Here is a 24,189-nt window from a genome sequence, read left to right on the forward strand (position 1 = left end):
GGGGAGGGAGACAGGAAGAGTAGAGTCCCTCACTTTCCACCCAGTAAGTCTTAATTAAATATCAGAACGTCAAAAGGCAAATATTTTTGCAGTATGCACAGTCAAACCTTACGGAAAAAAGTGTCACAAATCTCATTAGAGAAAAGAAAGGACTGAACTCACTGTTGGGCTCCTCTGTTTAACTTCTTGCAGAGTTTTAATGGGGGGACTCCGTGTTTCTTCCTGTAGTCATTGTGTGCTTTCAAGACTTCTTCAGCAAATTGTTTGGAAGCTGAAATCACATCAAAAAAATTGGAAAGGTCCGTCAAATACAGACATTAGTGAAGACAGAAGAATATCACCCTCGTTACCTGGGAGTAGGATGAAATGAACCATTAATGCCTTCCATCCAGGAACTAACTCTTAAGAGACACTCCCATTGGGATGGTACAGACTCACTAAGGTCAAAGAAAAATGTGAACCTTATTCCTTTCCTCAATAGCAAGGTGATTTAAGGTTAGTTTGACTGACTTTCATTTTAAGATTTCAGCGCACTGCATCACCGTTGCAAAGAAGTCTCAGACTAAGCGACAAATAGGTCCTTTAAGGAGATGCACTAAAAATCCAAATTATTGTCACTGCATGCAAGAATTTTCCATGCTAGTCAAGACAACACCTAAAGAAAACAGAGATACTAAAATGCGTAGAACTATGCAAATATTTTGAAACATGCAGCACTCTTTTTACTCATTATACAGTGCAAATTCATAGAAATCTCAAAATGCACCTTTATTTGGCTCAGGACAAAAATAATTGTTCACAAACAGCAAGTGATAAGGAAAGAAGTGACTGCTGGGGATGATTTTTTCCCCCCCTGTGCTAGAACTCATTTGGGAAATATCTGAATTCCAAAGTCACTGCAAAGCTTTAAAAAAAGCTCCTGTTTGTACCTTGATAAACTTGGGACTTTAGCAGCACAAGGCAGCGACAAGCAACAAGTCACAGTGCAATTCACCTTGATGGCAATTTCACGTTACCTCCTTTTATGAGTTTGCTGATTTTTTTTTCCCCAAGATTCAGAGACAAAAAGTCTTCCCTGACACTGGCCACCCTGTGGAATTTTCTGCTTTAAAAGAAGTTTAGAACCTGAAACAGGGTACTGGGGCAGTTAGAGAGGTAGGGATAGCATCTTCAAAACAGAAGAACAGTTTTGACTTCCCCTACATTGCTGAAGCTTCTGAACAGACCAAGACATCTTTGAGTATTTACTCCACTTTTACCATGACACAGGTTTCTACATTTATTAATGATACATCAGCTTTATTTCAGAATATCCTAATTAGCACAATTATCACCATTTTCCTCATAAGACACTTTTGAAGCCCAAACAGACCTCATGACTAGAAAGTGTTTTCTGTTATTAAGCTTAGCTTCCTCAACTTCCTCTCACTACTCAATCCTAACAACTATAATCAATCACTCTCCTTTATTAGTGTGTACACTATTCTGCTGTTTGTAATGATGTATTATCTTCCAGTAGAGCTGTCAACTTGCACATACTGCTCTTGTAACTTTTTTCCTAAGGTGATTATTCAACCCATGCTCACGCTTTAAGCTGTTCTCACAGTTCTCTCCAGTTTCCCCAACAGCTTTGGGATAATACAGCAGCCGAAGATAATCTCAATAGCCAATGCACATAGAAAGCCATTACTGCTTCATGCAGTACCTTAAACCTTTTGAAAACAGTCTGAAGTTGGGTTGACCTTTTCTAGACCGAAGTGTTATTGTGGACATATATCTAACATATTCTTTACCAGTATGCTTTCAGGCTAGATTTTTTGGTATAAAACTGTTGGCATAAGACAGCAATAGGAACCCTGTTGAGTGAGATGAGATCTGCCCACCACCTCTTAGGTTTTCCTTCAATTTTGTATGTCACAAGTTGCATATCATCAAATGAAACAGGAACCTCCACTCTGGTGTTTAAGCACCCACACACCCTTTTGCTGACAAGCCTGTCCCATCACTCTTATTACCATTCCTCCCAGCTCACTGATTCCATCAGGCCAGAGTCCTAAACCTCTCATCTGCTGCACCATGCAGGGTCATGGCCTATTTCTATGGCATCTATCACAGGTTACTGAGAAAAGCAAGCCTGCAGCCAGTATGCTTAATTTCACTGATGCAGGTGTCTCGCTTCCATCAGAGAAATTTTCAGACAGCCTGCAGATCAAAGAAGTTGAAATACCCAGCTTTGGAAATTGCATCATATACTCCAGGCTGCATTTTTCTGCACGAGATCACCTTAAAGCTTCTGGCTGTTATCACCTAGACTTAATATCTCATCCACTCAGCATTAAATTGTAGATAAACAATCTGACCTACAAGTTTGAAAGTTTCTATACAAATTATTTGCTCTCAATTACAGTAACAAATTGAAATTCTAATAAAAAAAATAAGTCGACTGAAATACAGGCTTTGTCAACTGTCAGTCCATCCATTAACAGAAATCTTGTGTAATCCAGCTCTGTACTAACATTTTGACTTACAGAGACCAACAAGACATGGACAAAACTGAGTTTCTTCTAGCCATGGCAGGCACCGTTATGCTGTCCCTAGAGAATCTCAATCCTCCCCTTCCCTCAAAGGTGGCTGCTAAAGAAACACTTATCTACTGTGACTCAAGCTCATGTGCTAACTGCCTGCCTCTGCACGGCTTCTCCCATACATGCTGATGTGTGGAGAGGGACGCCCAACTGCCAGATGTATTTCAGATTTGTTTTGTAAGGCATGTTAAGTTTTTCCATTTTACCAATGTTCCATACACTGAGAAGCCAGATATTAAAAGTGAGAGTTAACAGGAGTTTTCAGGCTCCCACCCAAATGGCAACAGCTTCCCAAACAGCTTTGGAGACGTACTTTTTTCCCCTTCATGTAGGCTGCTTAAACTGCTAGAAAAATTATTTCCTACTGCCAGGAAGTTAGGTTTGGTCATGAATCATTACACAGCTTAATAAGTAAAACCACTAAAGCTATTAGATATAGTTGCTTGCTTCTCATTATTCAATTATTTATCTCTATTTTGGATTCTTTTGGAACATTGGCTAGGGTAATGACAGCACGTGACAATGAATTTCCAGGCTATGATGTGGTACAGAGCACATCTTACAGTTGTTATGGTTTTGGACTTTCAGTTTCATTGATCAACTTTGTATGACCACAGAAAAGCAAGCAGAGGCATCTAGGTTGCCTTTTCCCATCAGATTTGTTTTTCTGAGTATTCTATTTCTCCATTCTCTTATGGTCTCTAAACAGTGCCGATCTACTCAGTCTTTCTCAGGTGAAGAGCTCTTCACTCCTGAATCCTTCCTGCCTCTTCTCTGAACCCTGTCTTCTCCTGCTCTGTTCTTCACTTAGTTTGGACATCAAAACAGAAGCAGGTTATCTGAACTTGTCTTCCACAACACTAGCTGCTCAGCATCACCGCTGCAGCTGTCAACTGGTCCTAGTCCACTGGCCTTGCACAGCTGCAAGATGATGTGGGGAAAGAGTAACAGCAAAATATTTCACAAAACATAAATCCTCTCTACCCAATACTTACACAACAGAAATGCTATGGGTAGCCCTTATGTCAGCACTCAGGACACACAACACTATAACAGGGGTACACTTGCCTAGCAAAAAAAAGCGTATTTTTTTTTATGGCTAAGTATCCACTTCAGTGATTCAAGAAAGAGCACAGTATCAATTTTGAGAAGTATCAGTGTCTTCTCAGTGCTCTCTGTCCTATTGTTTACAGATTAATATTCATTGGTAATATTGTACTTTCTGTATATACTATGGTTTTCTATTTAGCCTTCAGATAATTACTATAATACAATCAACAAGAGAAAACTGCGGTTGTTTACCCTGGAGAAGAGAAGGCTCTGGGGTGACCTTATTGCAGCCTTTCAATACTTAAAGACAGCTTATAAGAAAGAGGAAGACAGACTTTTTAGTAGGTCCTGTAGCGATAAGACAAGGGGTAATGGTTTAGAACTAAAAGAAGGTAGATTCAGACTACATATAAGGAAGAAATTTTTTATTATGAGGGTGGTGAAACACTGAAACAGGTTACCGAGAGAAGTTTGTGAAAAAATTCATTGGAGGCTTCAGGGAACTGTAAAGTGATTATATCAAGAAATGCTTTGTTACTGTCCCACATAACTGAAGATACCTCTATTTCAACAAACTTCTCAAAGTATATTAACAGACTGGAAACAAACAAAATTCTTGAGTAAAAGATATCCCTGCTTCTAATGATCACATTTTCATCTAGACCTTTTAAGAGACCTTACATATTTATCATTAATAATCTTTATTCTCACTTGAAATGTAATTCCCTGGAAACTATCCCTAGCTGAATTTTTCACACTCTGAGAATAATGTTCCTTCAATGGAGAAGTGATGGCTATTTAACTGATAGGAGAAATGTTAGAGGACAGCTATGCCTCTACTGCATTTTGACTCAGCACTTCGGTTTGAAGTCACAAACACTCCAGGATGGTCTTATACTGGCTGGCCTCTGCAGTGCCACAGGGAGAGAATATTCCATGTTTCTTTCTCTGTGTATTTGACTGCACTTTCTTGCTCCCTATGTGGGACAGTAACGTCTTCAAAGACTGGCCCTTAATGGTATTCCTAAATATGTCATTTGGGAGCATGGATCTGACACTTCCAGCCGTAAAAATTGAGCTCCTTCAGTGCTCAACTCCCCTGTTCTCTAACAAAACTGGCCAATTGCTTGAAAACATAAAGAAATGAAATCACATATACATCCTGGAGGGAAGGAAAGATAAAATGATACTATGTTCAGAAAGCATTATATCCTGGGTGGGGTTTCTTTGTCTTCTTTTACACTTCTGAACCAAGAATTCAATGAAAGGGCAACATGTCCATCCCATACAATAGGTATTTATGGGAGATAAAAAGTGTTGGTACATCATTTCCCTTCCAACTTAAATTATTCTATGACCCTACTAAAAGTTACAAGAGAAAGTATTGCTTATGGGAAGGAAAGGAATTGAGGGTTACAGTTAGACAGGAGTTTGAATGGGAGTAGTTTCCTGCAACATTCTTGTGTTTATCAGGCTGCTCAAAATAACCTTCCCTTCAGCTCAGAAGATCCCTTTTCAGGGAGGAGATTCTCTAACGTCTTTCAGCATTCAGTTTTGCCTGAACTTTTCTTACACACCTGCTTATCACGGGGGTAAGCTTCAGGACAACAGTAAGATGTCTGAGTTAATTGAATCCGATGGACAAAGTCCACACATTTTATTATCTGGGTTTCCTCTACAGCAAACCAGCGACTTAATAACCTTGCCATATGACCTGTGCCATATGACGTAATATGCTGTTTTCCCCCATACCCAATTTGAGGCATATTGCCTGAGAATATGAAGCCGCTGGTGAAATAATGTTTCAATGACATTAGTCATGTCACTATTTGATTGCAAATCCTATTCTTGCTATAATAGACAGTGTTGATTACTTCCTCACTTAAGGCCTTTTATAAACTGCTAGGCAATTGACTGCCCTGATTAAAAAGGAACACCTGGTAAACTGGAGACTGCACAGCTCTGAGAGGCAGCAGAGCTTTCTGTGATATAAGCATTTAAAAAAAAAAAAAAGCAACACTAATCAGCAGTCTTGAGCACTGACAGAACCAAGTTGTCACTTTTATCGGAGCCAAGGGTGGGGGGAGAAGTTCGCTGCTTGCAATCCCTCCCTCCTCCAAACAATCAGACCAACAAGCTGCCAACAAGTAGTCACTACCATGGAGTGGTCATCTTGCATAAGGTTGGAACTGAGTACTCATCACAGCTACACAAGCCAGTTTTTGGTTTGCATGAAAGACAATCAAAAGTATAGTTTTTATTGCTATGCTGCCATGGAGGACAACTAAATATTGTAAGCATGCCACACATCCACACAGACAACCCTTGCAGGCAGTTAATGTGTAAGGTGCTAACCCTTTAAAAAAAGGCTAAGGAGATCCTCTCATTAGTAAGGCCTTGTATTCTTAAACCTAATTGCCACACAATTCCTTGGGTACATACATTTCAAAATGCAAAACCACAAGTGATCTGCGTGTGTTAGAACTGACCATGCTATGCAGGAGAAGAAAGTGAAGCAATCTTCTCCATTTCTTATCTTTCTCCCTTCCCAACATCATATCTGTTTAGAGTTTCTAATTACAGTAATTTATGAAGAAAATAAGGTGCAGTTGTACTCACTAATGAGTAACACCAGAATCAGAGCTTCCCTACTACTAAATCTGAGCTTCAGCCATTAGGTTGTGATTCCACCTTTAAACAATGTTTGCATGACAGCAGCATGATAGTATACCTTTCAGCAAATAACAACTCTTCTAAGCCCTTTGTAAATCATTTGCATGTCTAACGGGAGTAATTTTTGCTGGTGACTTATTCATATTTTGGATGCTGCATATTCTTGGGCTCTGTGGATGGGCAGCAATAAAGGGAACCTTGTTAGTAGCCAGTGCCAAGTTCATTTACAAAGCACTGTTAGCTGTCTGGTGTCAACCAAAGTCCTTGCTAAGTGAAGAATTCTGCAAAGAACTGAAGAAGGGTAGAACTACCCCATATCTCCTGGGATATACTCTGCCATTTTATACCTCTAGGATTTATGTTCTACCATTGCTTGGAGTAGCTATACTTGAACTACTTTTCATTTCATTAGCTCCAATACTCTCCCACCTTGCTTTTCTGCCAAGGACATCCAAGCTAGCTGGAGCAATGCTCGAAATATGTTTATTTATGCACCTCCCTGAGGCATGGAAATATGGCCATGCGCATTTCTTCTGATCACTGATGTGTAAACTCACCTATCCAGTAGCCCAGACAAGGCAGGGAGACACAGGAAGCTTTCTTTACCCATATTTACTATCAATTACATCATCTCATTCTCACCCCCTGCTCAACAGGCTAAACCCCAGTTCTCTTAACTCAGAATCTTGAAAAACATGGTGTTTATTTCATAGAATCATAGAATAATAAAATGGCATGGGTTGGAAGGGACCTTTGAAGGTCATCCACTCCAACCACCCTGCAATGAGCAGGGACATCTTCAACTCAGAGCCCCATACAACCTGACCTTGAATGTTTCCAGTGATGGGGCATCTACAACCTCTCTGGGCAACCTGTTCCAGTGTTTCACCACCCTAATCATAATCCATTTAAAGGATCAAATAGTCATATAGTCCCCACACCACCCCCTGGAAGGTAAAATTTCACCTAAAGCCCAAAATCTTTAAACCTCTTGATTTCAATGTTCCTTCTGCAGCTCCTGTTGCTTACACACTGGCCCAGTGCTTGGGAGCCAAAGAAAAAAAAAGACTGCAGTATATGCAAGGAATGTACATGCATGCCTACACCCAGAGACTGCAGTTCCAAAGGGAAGCCCTTTGCATCTCTCCAGAAAGCTAGTGCCATACCTACAACATCGTGTCATAGACATCCCCTCCTATGACCTGCCATGGGGGCGGTTCAGGGGAATATACTCCTCACAGTCATAAGTCCTCATACAGTTGAGCTGTGGAAACTATAGAAGCTATCAAAGTCTGAACATGAGGAGACACTTTTTCATTGTTAGGGCAACAGAGCACTGGCAGGGGTTGCCCAGAGAGGTTGTGTAGTCTCCATCCTTGGAGATATTCAGAAGCCATCTGGACATGGTCCTGGGCAACCAGCTCTAGGTGACCCTGCTTGAGCAGGGGAATTGGACCAGATGACCTCCAGAAGTCCCTTCCCACCTCAACCCTTCTGTGAGTCTGAGCTGAGAGGTCTCTTAGTAATGGGTCTTCATAGGGAAAATTCAAGAACAGGTTATAGCCTACCGCAGTTCATCCCAAACTACTTTCTGAGGGTCACTTAAGTGTCCACCATGTGCCAATGGCCCACAGAATTTACTAGGTGTGACAAACACATAAGGTATGATTAAACACGTATTCGAAAATTTCTTAACATCTGCCTATCACAAACTATCATCAGAGCTGTCTCATGGAAAACAGTCCCCCTGCCCCTGTATTTACATTTACAACAGGGCACGGAGGCTTCAGCGACACATGCAACCCCATTTCAGCTTTGTTTCAGTGGGGACAGCCCTCACAATCTATGTTAGAAAATGACTCCCAAACACCACACCTACAACAGTGGCATGGCAAAGCTTCAGAAGGACAGTTAACTTACCATCTCATGCAGCTCTGCAGTAATCATGCTTAAAGCTGAGACCAGGCAAAGCCCACATGATTTCTGTTCAAAGCCGAGATTTGCTCTGGTAACTCAGTTCAGTCAATTTTAAACGATATTAAATAATGTTTGTGATGGCCTTAAACGGGTCCATACTGTCTTCCTTCACAACACCTCAGACTACTACCATCTCCTCATACCTGCTTGCGCAGGAGCCAGTTCTGAACCAGAGCGGTTGGCCACCTGCCTGGCCTCACTTCAACCCCCTGTGCAAGGCCACCCGGCCCACCTCTGGCAGAGCTGCTGTTCAGACCTTCAAAGACAAGGCAGAACTTGCTTATATCTGCCTGTAAAAACATAACATAGATATGTTCAGGCTAATCTTTCAGAGAACAGCACGGCCTCTACCAAAATAGTGATCTGAAATAGCCTTCTGGCCTGTTGAGATATGTAATAAACAACAAAGAATCAAGAGACTCATTTTCTCATACTTTTTGTTCCTGCACACAGAGCAGCAAGTGAGGCAAATTCAAATCCAGGCAAGACAGACATGATCAACTGTACAACTGTACTGATAGAAAACAAAGGGTTTGAATGTTTGCAGTAATAAAAGCTTTCTTCATGCTTAAATTATTTTTTTTTGAGAAACATTTCTTGAAGGATTCAGAAAGAAGAGCTGATGTTTTTTGATGTGCAACTCTATGGCATCAGAAACCTTGGTAGGAATCTTGGTTACTACAGAGCATTACATTCTATGCTATTCTTTGTAAGCCCTTCACACTTGTTTTGGTACTTATCCCACTTGAGCATGAGGAGCTAAGGCTACTAATCTAACAAGTCAACAGGAGCTGCCTTCTCCTCCTCTCCCCCACCAAAACCCTGATGGCTCAACAGACATGTAAAAATTGAGCCCAGAATACTGTTTGCCAAAACCCGATGCCTTCCTGGCAGATTTTTCTCTATTTCCCATTTATTGAACTTGAATCACGTAATCAGTGTGTTTTATACACAAAAACTGGAGAAGTGTGGGGGTTTTAATTGAATTAACTTGATGTTTGAAAGGTCCTTTTTCCATCACACCTTCCGGTTCAGTTCTGGTGTAAAAAGAAACAGCCAATAACTTCAATTGATGACAAGTTCTGCAAATGCCCTGCCGTTACCAAACACAAATGTTTGGTTGCTAGCAGTTTAGACTAATTCATTTCCTCTCTCCCCACCATTCCTGTAAAACCACTCAGCATGAAACTCCTTGTCATTGTGGCAACTTATGAGTATCGCATTTCTCAGAAAGCAAACAGGTCACTTCTCTAGTATGCTTGTACTTTTGTTACAACCTGCTACAGCTGTCTCCTACTGAGATGCTACAGTACAAATTTGCACTTCAGCTGAAGATGTATCTCACTCCGCAGAACACACGACAATTCTTTTTACTGTGCTCCAAAGGTGCATCTTAAGAGTTAAAAACCAGCACATGCTTCTAAGGAAGATTAAAACCAGCACGGAAAACTGCACCGAGTTTGGTTCCCGGCTCTTCTTTTTGTCAAAACCCTTTCTCTGCCCTTATTTTTGTACTGACTCAACAAGCAGTACAGTGGGTAACTCCCAGCCCTTTCTCTGGAGTCCCACCCATATTTGCAGAAGGGGGAAAAAAAAAGAAAGAAAAAGAAAACCAAACACTGTAAAAAGATAGCAAATATTTACGAGCCCACCCTTGTCTTTGTCTGATAGCATCTGCACCCGCTAGCTAGAAGAAGCAGGGCGATTCCCCTGCCATCACCTCTGCCTGGTTTTCGGAGAGCGAGCGAGCCGAGCTCCCTTCTCCTACCAGGCCGGGCCAGAGGGGAAGCGGAAGAAATGCGACTTTAAGCAGCCTTTTTCTGCCGCCATCCCAGCCTTTTTGGAAACTCCCGCCGCGCAGCTGAAATCCCCGCGCTCCAGAGCGGAGGAGTGGAGCTGGCAGCCAGCTGCTTCCCCGAGCATCGCCGCAGCTGCTCGCATGGATATCCCCTGTGGGGCGAGGGCTGCCCGCAGGACCCCGGCCTCAACCCCGCACAGCTGCAGGGGGGTCAGCACCCACCTGACACGGCAATCTTAGCAACAGGGCAACAAAGAGCAGCCAACTCACCATCACCTCATTTCCTGCAGAAAATACTTACCCCGGTCTTTTCGGTTCAGGCTTTCTGGGATCTGCAGGGAGGGGAGCCTGCACCGCTTACTAATCCAAATGCTGTCCGAAAAGACAAAAGCAGGGGGAGGGCAGAGGGGATCCTTGTGTTTGGCTTAAGTATTTGCAGGAGCTATGGCCATGGGAGGCATTTTACATGATGAGGGAGTTTCAGTATGAATTTGGTTTTAGCAGCCTGCAGCTTCCAAGGGAAGAAAGCTGAGTCAGAGGTACCGATGTCTTCCAACACCCAGCTCTATTCACTGAAGCAAAACCAATGCAAAGTCTCTAGCTCTGATACTTGCAATGAACATTGCTTCGAATATAATTCAACAGCTAGTAACAACACATTACTAGAGAGTTTTTAATCAAATAACTGAGATTTTCAACAGCAAAATTTCTTTGCCTGAGGATATTTAGACCTCAAGATAAGATTTACTGAAGACAAAAAGTTAAAGAAACTGCTCTGAAGACATTTATTCTAAACCAGTGGCCCCATTTTACATGAATTAGAGCATCCTCAAATTTGTCTCTGCCTTAAACTTTCTGATGCAGGAGAGGAGCCTCTGTTTCAAGGTCAGATAGATCCCAACCTGTTACATTTCCACATACCTAGTATAGAGAAACATGCCTGCATCATGTCCTCAAGACTACTGCAGCAAGAACATGAGGTATTTTACACAAAACACAGAGGAAGTGGTACTCTGTAAAATAGCTGCTCTCACCCATTGAAAGGCAAACCACACCAAGTGATCTCAGACAGGAATTTGAAAACTTCAATGCACTGGAAAGGGCAGATGGGATTTAGTCAATAAACCAATTGTCAGGACAGGATCTCAGTTTTATGATTCGTCTAAAAATACCACATGCAGCTTAAAGACAGTAACCTGGACGCAGTTTACCATTGATTTGAAAAGCGTGACACAAGTGACAAAACATTTTTAACATGTACTTAGATCTCAAGCTCTATTTGTATAACTACTTAGAGATGCAAACATCACCCAAACCTTGGCAAAAGGAGTTTCTGGTCTGTTGTTGCTCCGAAGTGTGAAACAACCAACTGATGTATAGTAATAAATGTGCAGGAAATAACTAAGAAATTAATCGCCTTATGACTGTATTAGCAGTTTGCATATCTGAAAACAAAAGGAGATTTTAATCGTTTTGGGATTGGGAGGTGCACAGTAGAACATCTCTACTGCTTTTGCACAATATGTTTTGCTAATGTAATGTACAGCCACTAGACTTATCTGGTATTTGTACTTTTTATGCTATTAGCAAGGAAATGCTGAACTTGATACTTCTCAGCAACTACAGTTATTTAAATTGTTATAAGGTTATTTACTAAATCCCAATCCACTTGAAAACATACGCAGCTTCCAGGACACAGGGCCAAAACCACCCACTGGCAGCTATATGGTGCTTTGCCTGGACTGGGTGTCATACCACTAAGCCCTTTACAGTCACATTTGCAGACAGCTCTGATCTCATCTAGGATGCTGACCTTTAAAAAATGAAAAAGGAAAAAAACACACCCATGCTGAGGCCCATTAACATGTTACCCGCACAAAGATTTTCGTCAAGTTTCTCTGGAAGAGCCTATGGTTCTGAGTGAATAAAGTACTAGGTTTTGCTGAGCATGTCCCATACGTGCTGTTTACGCACAGGACAGACAGACAATATGCTGCCAGACTGATTTGTCACAGAAATAACGTCCTAACCACAAGAACAAAAATAAACCATCCAGTTTCATAGCCATTTCAGAAGATCAGCACAGACTTTCACTCATGACTCTAAGAGGACAAAGATGCAGAAAGCCCTGGGTACGAGCTCTCTCTTCTTAAGGTCTCCAGCTCCTTGGCAGCTTCAGAGGGGTCTCCCCCAGTTGAGACTGTCAGAGCAGGACACACAGACAGCCAGCAGCAGCGGGGAAAGGACCAACAATGCAGCCAGCAGCAGGGAGAGGCTTCACAAATATCTGCACAGCTGGCAAGAGACTTAGGAGCTGAGCAAGGCTCTCCTCAGTTAAACGGTAATCAAATCTTAAATTTAAATCCTCCTGACAGGAAGGGTGATAAAAAGCTTCCCCCACTCAAAGCATCCTGCTGCCTATCTGCAAGGCAGGTAAGTTTTGTCAGACAGCTAGACACAAGATAATTTTAAAGCTATAGGGCTTATAATTATTTCATACAGTAAAGCAAAACTACTGTTACCAAATGTAAACTGTATATAAAATACAACTACCTCGGCATTGTGCAGGTTGGGGAAAGCGGGTCGTTTTTCTTGTTTTTTTAATCTAACCCTGTGTCAAGAGAGGAAGCTCCTCCCAGGCTGTACCATGCACAAATGAAAGCAGCTTTCTCCGAGGAAAGCCACTAAGCTTTAGCAATGCTTTCCGAGCACAGAACTAGGCACGGACATTGTGAGAATACACAGCCAACTGCACGAAGGCATTTGCTCACCTGATTTTCCCATGATCAAGTGGTGGCTTTGTTTTTTTTTTTTTTTTAATTTCGCCTGCTGCCTCCTCTCTTGACTGAGTTTCGCTGCAAAGTGCCGGCGAACGAAGCGTTTGCAATTTCAGCGCAACTTCCTCAGTCGCCTGCGACCGCAGCTGAAGAAAACTCAGCTGCGTGAACCCGCTACCGCCCCTTCAGCACTGGAGTAAGCCTGCCCATGCCTTATAAGGCATAGGGACACCGCTTTATTTTCTTAAAAAGATCCTGTTTAGGGTCATGAGCTATTTATCCACCACAGTTACCAAGCAGCTCCAAAACACCATATGGTTTCACATACCAATTTAGCTTAGTAATCACGGCTGTCTTCTGATAAGAGGCTGTGAAAACAAATTCTGCTGACCAATAATTCTGCTGCCACAGCGGGCATAATCCCTGAGGTTAATTCATACAGCTAAATACTTGTTAAAGTTTTACCCAGTAACTGTACGTAACATTGAAACAGGCTAATGATAAGACAGTTTGAAGTATGTTTTATGTCTAAAATAAATCACTTTCTTGCACTGTTACAACATAATCTGTAGAAGGTATTAGTAAAATGCAGCATAAGATTTTGCAGGTTAAACAGCCACTGTGCTGATGTTGTATTTCTGTAAAAAGAGTTGGACGTGTGTATGCCTCATTTTATCTGTGCAAGCACACTGTGCCACCGTTATCTTCACACTACAATGAAATACCTCAAGCTAAACTGGCAAATATTAACTAGTTCAACTACAGCAAACACGATACTTTTAACTTCAGGACTGCATCTCCCCAAACAATAGTTACATGCTCCCTAGTCCCTTCTTTTCATCATCACAAAAAATGATCTGAGGTTAACGCTTCCCAATTTTTTACAATGCCTTTCAAAATTTCAAGGTTCTACTTGGTTTTGTGCCAAGTCCGCTGGCTCAGCAGGTTTTAATTATCTTTTATCTACCTCCAGAGGCTGAGCTCCATGACGAGAAAAGAAAACAAAACTCAGAAATAAAAAGATTAAGGGTTTGTTTTTTTCTCCTTTTTAAACAAGTAGCAGCAGCAGGTAGGGAAAGATAACCTCCCTTTACCAACACACTGCTGCTCCTAAGGTTGCTTCACTGTCAAGGCTGAAACACAGGTCAAGGGGGTGTCACTGTCTAATAGCTGATGGGATCACTAAGAAGAGGTATGAGGGTAACTGATCACCACCCAGAGGAGGAAACCGCAGGGTGTGAGATCACACTCATCTCCACAGCTGCCTGACACTTCCCTTCACTGGTAGCAAGGCGGGCAGCAGAGCAGGAGGAAGAGGTCAGAGAAGGTGCAGAAGGAAATCTCTTCCCACTCCCTCTGCTGTGAGTGGCAGTAGTTGGCTGGGGAGCAGGGTGGAGAGCTGGAGCTGGCACTATCAGAGCCCTTTATCTGGAGGTGAAAGCTGCTGTTTTATTTGCTTGCAGGGGTGAACAAACCATGAGCCAGTCTGCAAACCCTAGCCTCTAAAAGCGCTCTGCTAAACTTGAAATACTGGGTTGTACTACTCCTAGGACATACATCAGTGCTCAGCAATACCCTGTACCACCCTATGGCTGTGACAAGGAGTAGAAGGGAATTTAGATTTGCATAGTTGGGAGTCTCTGCTATATGAAATGTTCATGTATATCCTCACAGTTGATTGTTATATTTTATACTGCTTATGTTTTAGAGCTTTATAATATTCATCTGCATTATAAAGCAATATCCCCTTGGGATCTGGACTGCTACTAAGAAAACAGCATCAAGATCTTCAAAAGTGACCAGAGACACCTGCATGCAATTTCCACAGCATCCTCCGGAATCATAACTTGGAAAAGAGGGTTTCTTTGATCTGGTAAAAATCCAGTGTTACCTAACAGGAAAAAAATGGTGTTTTTCCTGATCAGAAAACAAGGAAATCAAAATAACTTCTCAGGCATGAAATATGAAAAGTATCAGTACAAAGTAAACGCAATGACTCATCAGAGACTGGAAAGCAATATAAGCTGAGATACACAGAAACAAAGAGGAAGGAGGGAGCTGGGCTTTTTTAGCATTTTAACATTAGCTGCTGAAACTTCCACACTAACGAATATTGCTGATCTTATCAGATGGAAATTTGGAGGAAGTATGTACACTAATAATTAAGAATGTAATCAAGTCTTTGAAAATAATAAAAGTGATTAAATTGCTAGGGAAATTTGCAAACTGTAAATCGTTAATATCCTTTTACCAGTTTCAGGTAGTATCAAACATACTGGAATCTGAGTGGAAACAAGCAGGATTTTCCATTTGCATTATGATGTATCAGAGCATCTCCAAATGCATTCTTGTTTAATTACTGCATTTTTGGTTTAATTTAATAAATTAATGTGGTTTAATTACCACATTTACACAGACAAAACACTAGGATGACACTGGTATTATCTAATAGTGGGCACTGGAAACTATCTTACAGAAAAAGAAATGCTCTGACACAATCAGACCTGAGTCCAGCATTCTGCCTCCTATAGCAACACCTAAACACTTCTGGAAAAGATGCAAAAAAAGTACAATGTGGATTGGCTCAGTTTTAATTGTTCCATCTTTCTGCTAAAAGGAAAACAGAACAAAAACAGCTGGCTTGAAAAAGTAACACTTAACTATTAAAGACTGGTGTAATAAATATTCTTTCTCAAAATAGGTTATAAAGCACACAAGAAGGAAAAATGCAATTTGAAAGGAAGTGCTTGAATCATTACAATCAGGGAGTTAGAGATAATTCATCTGCAGTAGAGCTATTTCACCTGCATCCTGAAAATGTGTGGCTAAAATTTTGGTGTCAAACTAGTATGTGGCATTCAGATGACAAAAAGATTCCTACCTTTCCTTTTCTCCCACAAAGCAAATCCATTTCACCCATTCACATCAACTGCTTCTCTTTACCTTGCTGTGACTGACCTTAATGCTTGCAGTCTCATAACCTCCTCTGGTACCACCATATGTAAACCCACTTCCTTCCCCTGCTTTGCTTTCCTATCTCTTCTGGAAGCTTCCTGCACCTCTTCCCACGAGCGGTTTCTCTTTGCTGTCCCCCAATCTGTCCTGTGCAACCTGCAGTTCGCACTGTGATCAGCCCTGGGTAGCCACTGGTACGCCTGTGGTGCCCCACAGGTTGCCTCAGGGCATGTGGACCGTTCAAGGCCAGTGTGGTGGAACTGGCAGTGTGAATTTCCAGGCCCAGCTGGGATTGTGCTGCTGCCTGTTGTCTCACACAGCTTAGTCTTCACAGCCACGTGCTGAGAGCCTCCTATATTCCTCCAGTACCTTCCACCAGCCAGCCAAATATGGCTAAATCTGTAAAGACTCAGGACTAAACAGATGTCTTTTTGACAGAGCAAGAAACCACAGGCAGACCCCAGGTAACCTGTTGTTGTCCCAGAGGTCTGCCTCCACACCACGGAGTACCCATCTCCACCTGGCAAGAGAACCCACCTAAGCAGGACTCTGCACCAGCTATGTGTCCATTGCGAGGGCCCCAGTAGCATCATGCATTTCAGCCTGCAGATTTCTGTTCCAGCAGCAGTGCAAGTGATGAAGTAACAGCTGGCCAGCTGCTGCCTATGCAGATCCCCAACTGCTGGCAGGCAGGTTCAGACACATTTAAGGCGGCCTGAGATGAACCTTTTCACATGTGCATGCTCTGATGGGTCCAGTTGATGCTAATGCCTGTCATCATTAATGTCTTGAATCATTCATTCATTCCATCAGTCGGTATGAATCAGGTGCAATTAGGTGTCCGCACTGACTGGGACAGACATATGACAACCTTGTCATACATAAGCCCTGCCAAGGAGGTGTGTATGCCTCCCAGCCTTCTTTTAAACACAACGCTAAGCAGTTTCTCCACAAGTCAAACCATGCATACAAAAAGTTTGTGAACAATACTAAATGTAACAAATCTGTTCTCCCCAGAGACTCTTAACAAGTGACCCTAAGGACCAACAGTATTTCTATGAATATAAATACATGACATATGAATAATGTTATATATGGTGACAAGAACCATGACTGAACAATAAAATTATGCACCAGACTAGCAATCAACTAGAAAACTGCATATTGAGGTAAAAGGAAAACGGGGCAAAAATAATGGTAGAATACTCGAGAATATTCCTCCTGTTCCAGTTTTGCCAGGCTTTGCTTGTGGGACCCAAACTGGTATTGCCATTTCACCTGTAAAGTAATCCAGGCTGTGAAGCAGGTCACAAAAAATTCAACTTTAACAGTTGGAGGTGTTAATTTTTCTTGCAAGAGGAGATATTCATCTCTGCTTTCTAGCTTGACCATAACTCTCAGATGCTGAAGAAAATGCAAAGAACTGAGCTGAAAAAATTACAAAAGTAAGGCTATTCCTCTCTTCTCAGCACTGTGCTGTTACCAGCTGGCCACATCCACAAAACCCTCACACATAAAACAGGAGACTGTCACCGCAGAGTAGTCGTTGACTTTAACTTCTTCCTACACACTGCAAGATAAAAATAGTGCGTGATTAATCACCACAACAGTCTTAAGGGCTGGACTCAAAGCAAAGGTTTGGGGGACAGAATGTGGGAATGCTGTGCCAAAGGAGAGTGTGGCACAGGCACTGTCTTTCTCTGGAGAGGCCCATCAGCCTCCCCAGATCACATTCTTCAAGCTCAGTCCTTGACCATCTAAATGTCTGAGAGCACAAGTATACAGATCTCACCAGAGCAGGGCTGTGAAATGCCTGCTTCAGCCTCAGGATGTTCCTCAGCATGGGCCAAACTACTGGGCTTCTAGCTTCAGAAAAGCACCAGAGGAAAACCCTCAGCATGGTTGCTCTTCGCGAGCTCCAAGCATAAACCTCCATAAGAAGCATCACTTCCCACCTCTGTGGATGCTCAGAGTGGTTCCCCTGCTCCCTGCCATGGAGAAAGACATGGAGCCCCTATGGCTCCATAAAAGGCAGAGGCCAGCTCAGCCTCAGGGTACAGAGGAGTTAAGATAAAGAGGGGGAGGAGAGGGTACCCTGGAAGGACCCGTGGCACAAAAAAGGATTTGAGGGCATTCAAAAGGAAGAGAGATTCTGTCAGTGCTATAAAGTGTTACCTCTCTCCTCCGAGGCTGCAGTGGGCTGAACAGTACCTAGCACATGGTGTTAGGACACTTCATGGGCTCTCTGCTTCAGCACAGACCTCAGGCTGAGGTTAAACACCATTCTTCCAGGACCACTGTTCTGTAGCTATGATCAGAAAAGTCCAGTGACAGCCCAGGTGAGCACAAATACACAAAGGAGTCAGATGACTGGGCCAGCTGCTGACCTCCAGTAGCAGCATATCCATACAGAAACACAGTGACTCTGCAGCATCTGTGGTTTTGCCTTCTTGTGCATAGCCCCACACTCTACTACTTTTTATATCAGATCCACATACGCAGTAACCTTTGTTTTAGAAAAACCTCATCCTACTAACTGGAAGCACCTCCTGCTTAACGCCACATATTTAGCCATTACATTAAAATATCCTTGTATATGCACCACTTCATGAGTCAGAAAGTAAATTTGAGCAGTTACTCATGAATGAGATCACACAATTATGATAGGTCCTGAAAACATCAGTTTAAATGTTCAGAAGACAACAAGAAAGCACATCCGATATTGGGAATAACTAGAGAAGAAACAAAGGCAGATTGTGTTACTGTTTAAACCTCTGATTTGCTTGTGCCTTGAATTACATGGGTAGCCCTGGTTTCCTGATCTCAAAAAGGATACAGCAGAAGTGGAAAAAGATCAGAGAAAGGCAACAAGGGCACAGAAGTTTCATACAGAAAACAACAAGGCTTTGAGCAACCTGATCTAGAGGAAAGTATCCCTGCCCATGGCAGGGGAGTTGGAACTAGATGATCTTTAAGGTCCCTTCCAACCCAAACCATTCTATGATTCCATGATTCTTCAGCCAAGGGAAGAGATCATGGAAAGGGAAATTACAGACATTACTACAAGATGATGAGCAACACAGATGGCTAATGACTGTTGATTGTGTCCTCCAATACCAAAATTAGAGGATATTAAAAGAAGCTTGTGGGAACAAGGTTCAAAAAGATGGATGTGGGATGCAACAGAGAAGGTGCTTTGGCAAGGAGTTCTGAGTTTTGTGCACACTGCCTCTTGTCCTACCAGCAGGCACTGCTGAGAAGTGTCTGTCTCCCTCTTCTTCACTCCCTCCCTTCAGGTATTTATACATGCTGATGAGATCCCCTTGAGCCTTCTCGCCTCCAGGCTGAACAGTCCCAGCTCTCTCAGCCTCTCCTCACAGGAGATGTTCCAGTCCCTTAATTGTCTTTGTGGCCCTGCGTTGGACTCACTCCAGTACATCTGTATCTTTCTTGTACTGGCAAGCCCAGTAAAGACTTGCCAGTAAAGACTGAGGTACGGAAGGTATCGAGTACCTCGGCCTTTTCTGTGTCCTGCATCACCAGGCCTCCACCGCATTCATCAGTGAGCCACATTTTCCCTGGTCTTTCTTGTGCTGTTTATGTACTTGTAGATGCCCTTCTTGTTGCCCTTCACATTCTTCACCAGATTCAAGTCCAGGTCGGCCTTGGCTTTCCTAACCCTACCCCCGCAAGATCAAACAGAGGCTCTATTGTCCTGCTGGGTTACCTGCCCCTGCTTCCATCTCCTGTACACTTTCTTATTATGTCTGAGGTCAGTTAGAAGGTCTGTGTCTGTTCCTCCATGTCACCCCTCCATCATCTCCTCTCCAGCAGCTCTCCTACCTGACCTTTACATCAGGCTCTTCTCTTCACAATTCCCCTGCATGAATGTCATGCCCGTATTAGTGACCCATTTAAGTCCTCAAATATAAACCCCAGCACCATCACATCTGCATTCATCACACAGCTTTAGTTCAGTCTTTGTACCCCTGCAGAGTGCTGTTTACCACCCTGGGGCTACGCCCTGTCTTAGCAAGTAGTTCAGCACAGCAGAGGCAGATTTGTAAGGAGAAATCTGATGTTCAAGCTAAATGTTTCACCGAGTTTTATCTTGACCTAAGATTAGCTCAAGGCCAACAGCATGGAATGAATACCCAACAGCAGCTGTAGCTGTCAGATAAACCCCTGGAGCAAGTCTCTGGCTATATTCAATCCAAAAAGAATCCATTTCACACCCAGAGACAGCTCCATGGTGCAAACTGATGAGTGCCAGAATGCTGAGATGGGCACTGGAACATCATCTAGCACTGCTTTTGTTGATCTCTCTCTGTTGTTGATTCTGTGTCCTTCTCATAATTTCATCCAAGTCATTTGGCAGAGTCTTGACTTACCTCACTGGTACATGCAATGAGTTTGCAATGGCACTGCTCATCTACCTTGTTAGCTAACATCATAGTTGGTTTATTAGGCAAGATTTCTCTAGCATGACTGCTTTGTGTTTTCATTCCTTTGGCTACAGAAACACAATTAAATCCAGAAAAAGTCAAGCTAATAAATCCAGAAAGAAAATACGATTTTTGTTCAATTATATTCTTTGGTACTTTTCCCCTCAATAAGTATTTTTTCCCTTAACAGTCCTCCAGTACACTGGATTTTAGATGCAACAGGCACACTTCCAAAAAAATTCCCAGCGACCACTGACACCAAGAATGAGGTCACTGCTTATCACTAGCAGTTGAACCACTGTATTGGAGTTGATAAAACATTGCTGGAAGTAGGCATCTAAGCAGGACACACAGACATCTCTGCAATGACAATGAGAACGCTATTCCCAATGCCTTATTTTTTGTTCTTCTTTCCCTCTATGCTTCTACTCAAACTGAAAAGCCACCCCTGTGGCTGAAAGGGCTAATCAAAGAAACCAGAGGAAAACAAAAACAGATGCTAATTACACAGTAGGCATCTCCCAGGCTGCACATCTCCCTGGTGACACCAGCATGGAAAGTGAGTCCCGCTGGCATGCAGCTTTGCTTGCCTTCTCAGGGGGACAGCTGGGGGTAGAGGTGTGTCACCCTTCACCCCTGGGCCTGGACATCAATGCTGGGGCTGGACTGTTTGGCTTGGCAGGACTGATTTTTAGCCAGAGTAGTCTAATGGTCTGGCTAACTCTGCCTGCAAGTCCTACTGCTTTTGTGAAAGAGGCAGTAATGGTGACCTGGTCCAGACTGTCCTTTCACAGTTCTTCTAGTAGTTAAAGCCCTTCCTAAAACTGTGTACTTGGGAGTAGTGCATGCTGAGGCAAAAAATTAAAAAAGCTCAACTGTGAACAAATAACAAAATCACATGTGTATGTCAGGTCTGCTGTGGATCTTCATTCCTACTTCCCAGTTCAGGGATCTTGCCCTCATCTGTTCATGCTGCTCAAAGCTCTGTCACCACAAGTTTACACCTTAGCATTTAGCCTGGCTTATCTCCTGGCTATGCTATTTTCCACCTCTTCCATTCTTGCATGAGGCTCTTACTGTTCCTTTTTGCCTTTTTTATATGAATCAAGCTGAACCAGCTTTTCTGCCAGTTTGCAGTTCTCTGCAAACCTTTTAGGTTGACTGATACTCTGAGAAAGATTTCAGATCCTCCTGTCAGACTTAGTGCCAGCTCTCAGTTTTAAAGTCCTAGGATTGCAGGAAATTTCAGCTATTGCTTTTTCTTTTTTTTAAAGATTGCTTTCTAGACTACTTGCTCGTAAAGAAAATTCTGAGTGTCACCTGTAAGAAACAGATGGCAATTAATTTATTTTAAAATAATGTAGGCATCAAGCTATTCTCAAGAAACCTACAGTTTGAACAGTGGGAGATGATAAATCAAATTGGAAACTTGTCTTTCTCCATTGATGCTCAGCAAGTGCTTCCCCCCCCCCCCCCCCCATGAATTCTGTGTTTTACTCAGAACCCTCTAATAAAATCCTTTCTAACAGAATCCTTGCTAACATTAAGTTCATTTTCCTAGCTGTCAGCTGTTATATACCTGTATTTTCAAGATACTTAAGACTATTTAAGATCCTGTATAGATAGCACATTTGACTGAAAACATATGACTACTTATGAAATTTTAATGTCTCTTTTACTATTGCTTAAACTAATAGTCCATCAAATAATGTACAGCCAATATTAAAGTTGACAAAAACTAAATGAAGTTTTGAGTCTTTCATGTGGATTTTAGACAGGATACTTTGGTTTTCCTATCTTATCCTTTTGTCTGATATAATTTTCAAGGTGTTATTTCAATTTTTCTTTTTCAAACTATGCATCTACAGGTGACTGCATTCTGTCTCACCAGTGTTGTTCAGTACTGCCCAGGAGCAGTACCTTCTGTTTCCCTTTTTTCTTCTTTGTTTGTTACTTAACACTTTTAAGATACTGATCATCATGCATAATTTGAATACTACTTACACTGTTTTGCAAAATCATAAAAATGACCAGCATTTGAGAGTAGATAACCTCAGGAAGGTAAAGAAAATTCCCTAAATCTCTGAGACCAGCTGGAGCTGGAGTCTGTACTACCACCTTTAGGCTGTACTACCACCCATCGGCTTACAGTAGAATCAACAAAAGCAGCCGAGTGGACACAGCCTCTCCTCTGCTGTTGCAGCACAGCCTGCCACAGTAACCTAGCTCCTACAAAGGCTGTGGATCCCAACAGCTGAAGACTCCTCATTCCTGATGGATTTAGCTGCAGTAGCTAGAAAGATTACTCACCCCCATTATGGTCCTCTTTGACCATAGCTAAATCTGACAGGGATTTTGGCTTTTCAAGGCAAGGCTTCTGTCTGGGCATAGGGGATTTTCTTGTTAGCTGGTCCAAGACTAGAATTTTTTTCTACAAAAACTGAGGGAGTTTAAAAATGTTATCACACCTCTCTTTTTTTTTTTTTTTGTAAGGGAACCTTAAAATATTTACCATTTTCAATTGTAAAGTTCTCTTCATAGATGTAGATGCAAGCTATCTTGCTCCTTCTCATTCTGGAAGGTGTTTCACTCAGGATCACTCTCTACAGCTCGAGATCTTAGTATTTGGAAACAGTTCCTGTGCAGGACAGAATCCAAATTAAGCTTGCTAGTGATTTCTTAGTATTGCAGGTAAAACTAGTTAACCTTGAAAGTTATTGTCAGCAGAAGTAATGAACTGCTATGGGTTTTGATAATGTCAATGTAATCCAGTGCATCTTTATATCTTTAAACAATTTATTATTTGGCCAGATAAATCATCAAATCTGTTTTTCATGTCAGTAATGTGCATCCTTCTATAATTTGTTTAGGCTTTAGAGCACCTGCAGTAGTATTGCTCAAGAGTGGAAAAAAATATGTAGATCCAAAAATAATTAAATACAAATATCAATCTTTATGTGCCTACTTCAGCCATAGTTTACCATATAACTAAATATTTAGGTAAGGCAGATGATGCTGATTTTTGTCCAGGAGCGATGAAGAATGTGGACCTGTAACATTCAGTCCATCCTGCATACTTGGTGAATGGAGATTTTGTTATATATATATACATACATCTTACAGTAAACAGGTATTTTTTTAGTAAGTTGCAGCATTAGTTTCAATGAGACATTTGCCTAAAATTTGCCTATAAGAATATAAACACTTGTAGCATTATTAACATTTTTGCTTCATGTCATACAAGAAAAGTAAGATTTGTGCGTTGACTCTTCTGCTGATACTAAACATTAGCTCATTTCATACAACTGATAACCAAACTTTAGCAGCCTGGCTCACTAAACATAATGTCTTGCTTTACATCAGTTCCATCTGAAGAGCTCTTCATGTTAAAAACAGGTAATGTAGCATTATTGTTGCTGGCTTTGTATCTTGGAACCCAATCAAGAGGGGAAAGATAAACATTGCACAGAGAAAGATACAGGTACAGCTTTCCTGGTATATGAATATTGGTATCAGTGGCTTTTGAGATTTGCAGGTGACAAATATAGCAAATATTGAGCCTAATTCATAATATAGTTATTATTGGTTTTACACAAATACAAGGCAACAGCAGACAGAATAAGGGAATATTCTCTGAGTCTTTACTGAATGTGAACACTTGGGATTTTTTTTATGCTATTCCTGCTGGGTGAGACTGACAAGGAGACAACCAAGGTAGTACAAATTCAAGAGCAGAGTGCATGTGTGGATCTTGTCAGCCTTAATTCTGTATAATTCTTCTAGACTGTAGTTCACAGATGAACTGTGACATTGCTATTCTATATCATGTATATAAAAAAAGCCACAATCTATTTATTGTATGTACTTTTATAGCATTTCCTTTATAAATCTTCCATGTACTGTCCATTATTTTCAGTAATAAAAATATT

General features: G+C 41.8%; 1 protein-coding gene across 5 annotated transcripts in view; it reads right to left on the bottom strand.

Annotated features, from left to right (window-relative positions):
- Positions 1–24,189, bottom strand: part of GLIPR2 (GLI pathogenesis related 2) — a 42,693-nt gene that overhangs the window by 16,593 nt on the left and 1,911 nt on the right. For 4 of the 5 annotated variants that reach the window (XR_012629890.1, XR_012629889.1, XM_074876688.1 and 1 more), the window contains exons 2-3: positions 22,773–22,898; positions 163–271 (exon numbers count right to left, since the gene is read on the bottom strand). Coding sequence is in view for 3 of the 5 variants with exons in the window: in XM_074876688.1 (XP_074732789.1) it covers positions 163–271; positions 22,773–22,833 (170 nt within the window). In the remaining 2 variants the exon portion in view is untranslated. Of the gene's footprint in view, positions 1–162; positions 272–12,854; positions 13,155–22,772; positions 22,899–24,189 lie in introns of those variants that run through there. The other variant, XM_074876707.1, reaches the window with a different exon arrangement.

Source organism: Strix uralensis, chromosome 1 (genome assembly GCF_047716275.1).
Source record: "Strix uralensis isolate ZFMK-TIS-50842 chromosome 1, bStrUra1, whole genome shotgun sequence".
Lineage (NCBI taxonomy): Eukaryota > Metazoa > Chordata > Aves > Strigiformes > Strigidae > Strix > Strix uralensis.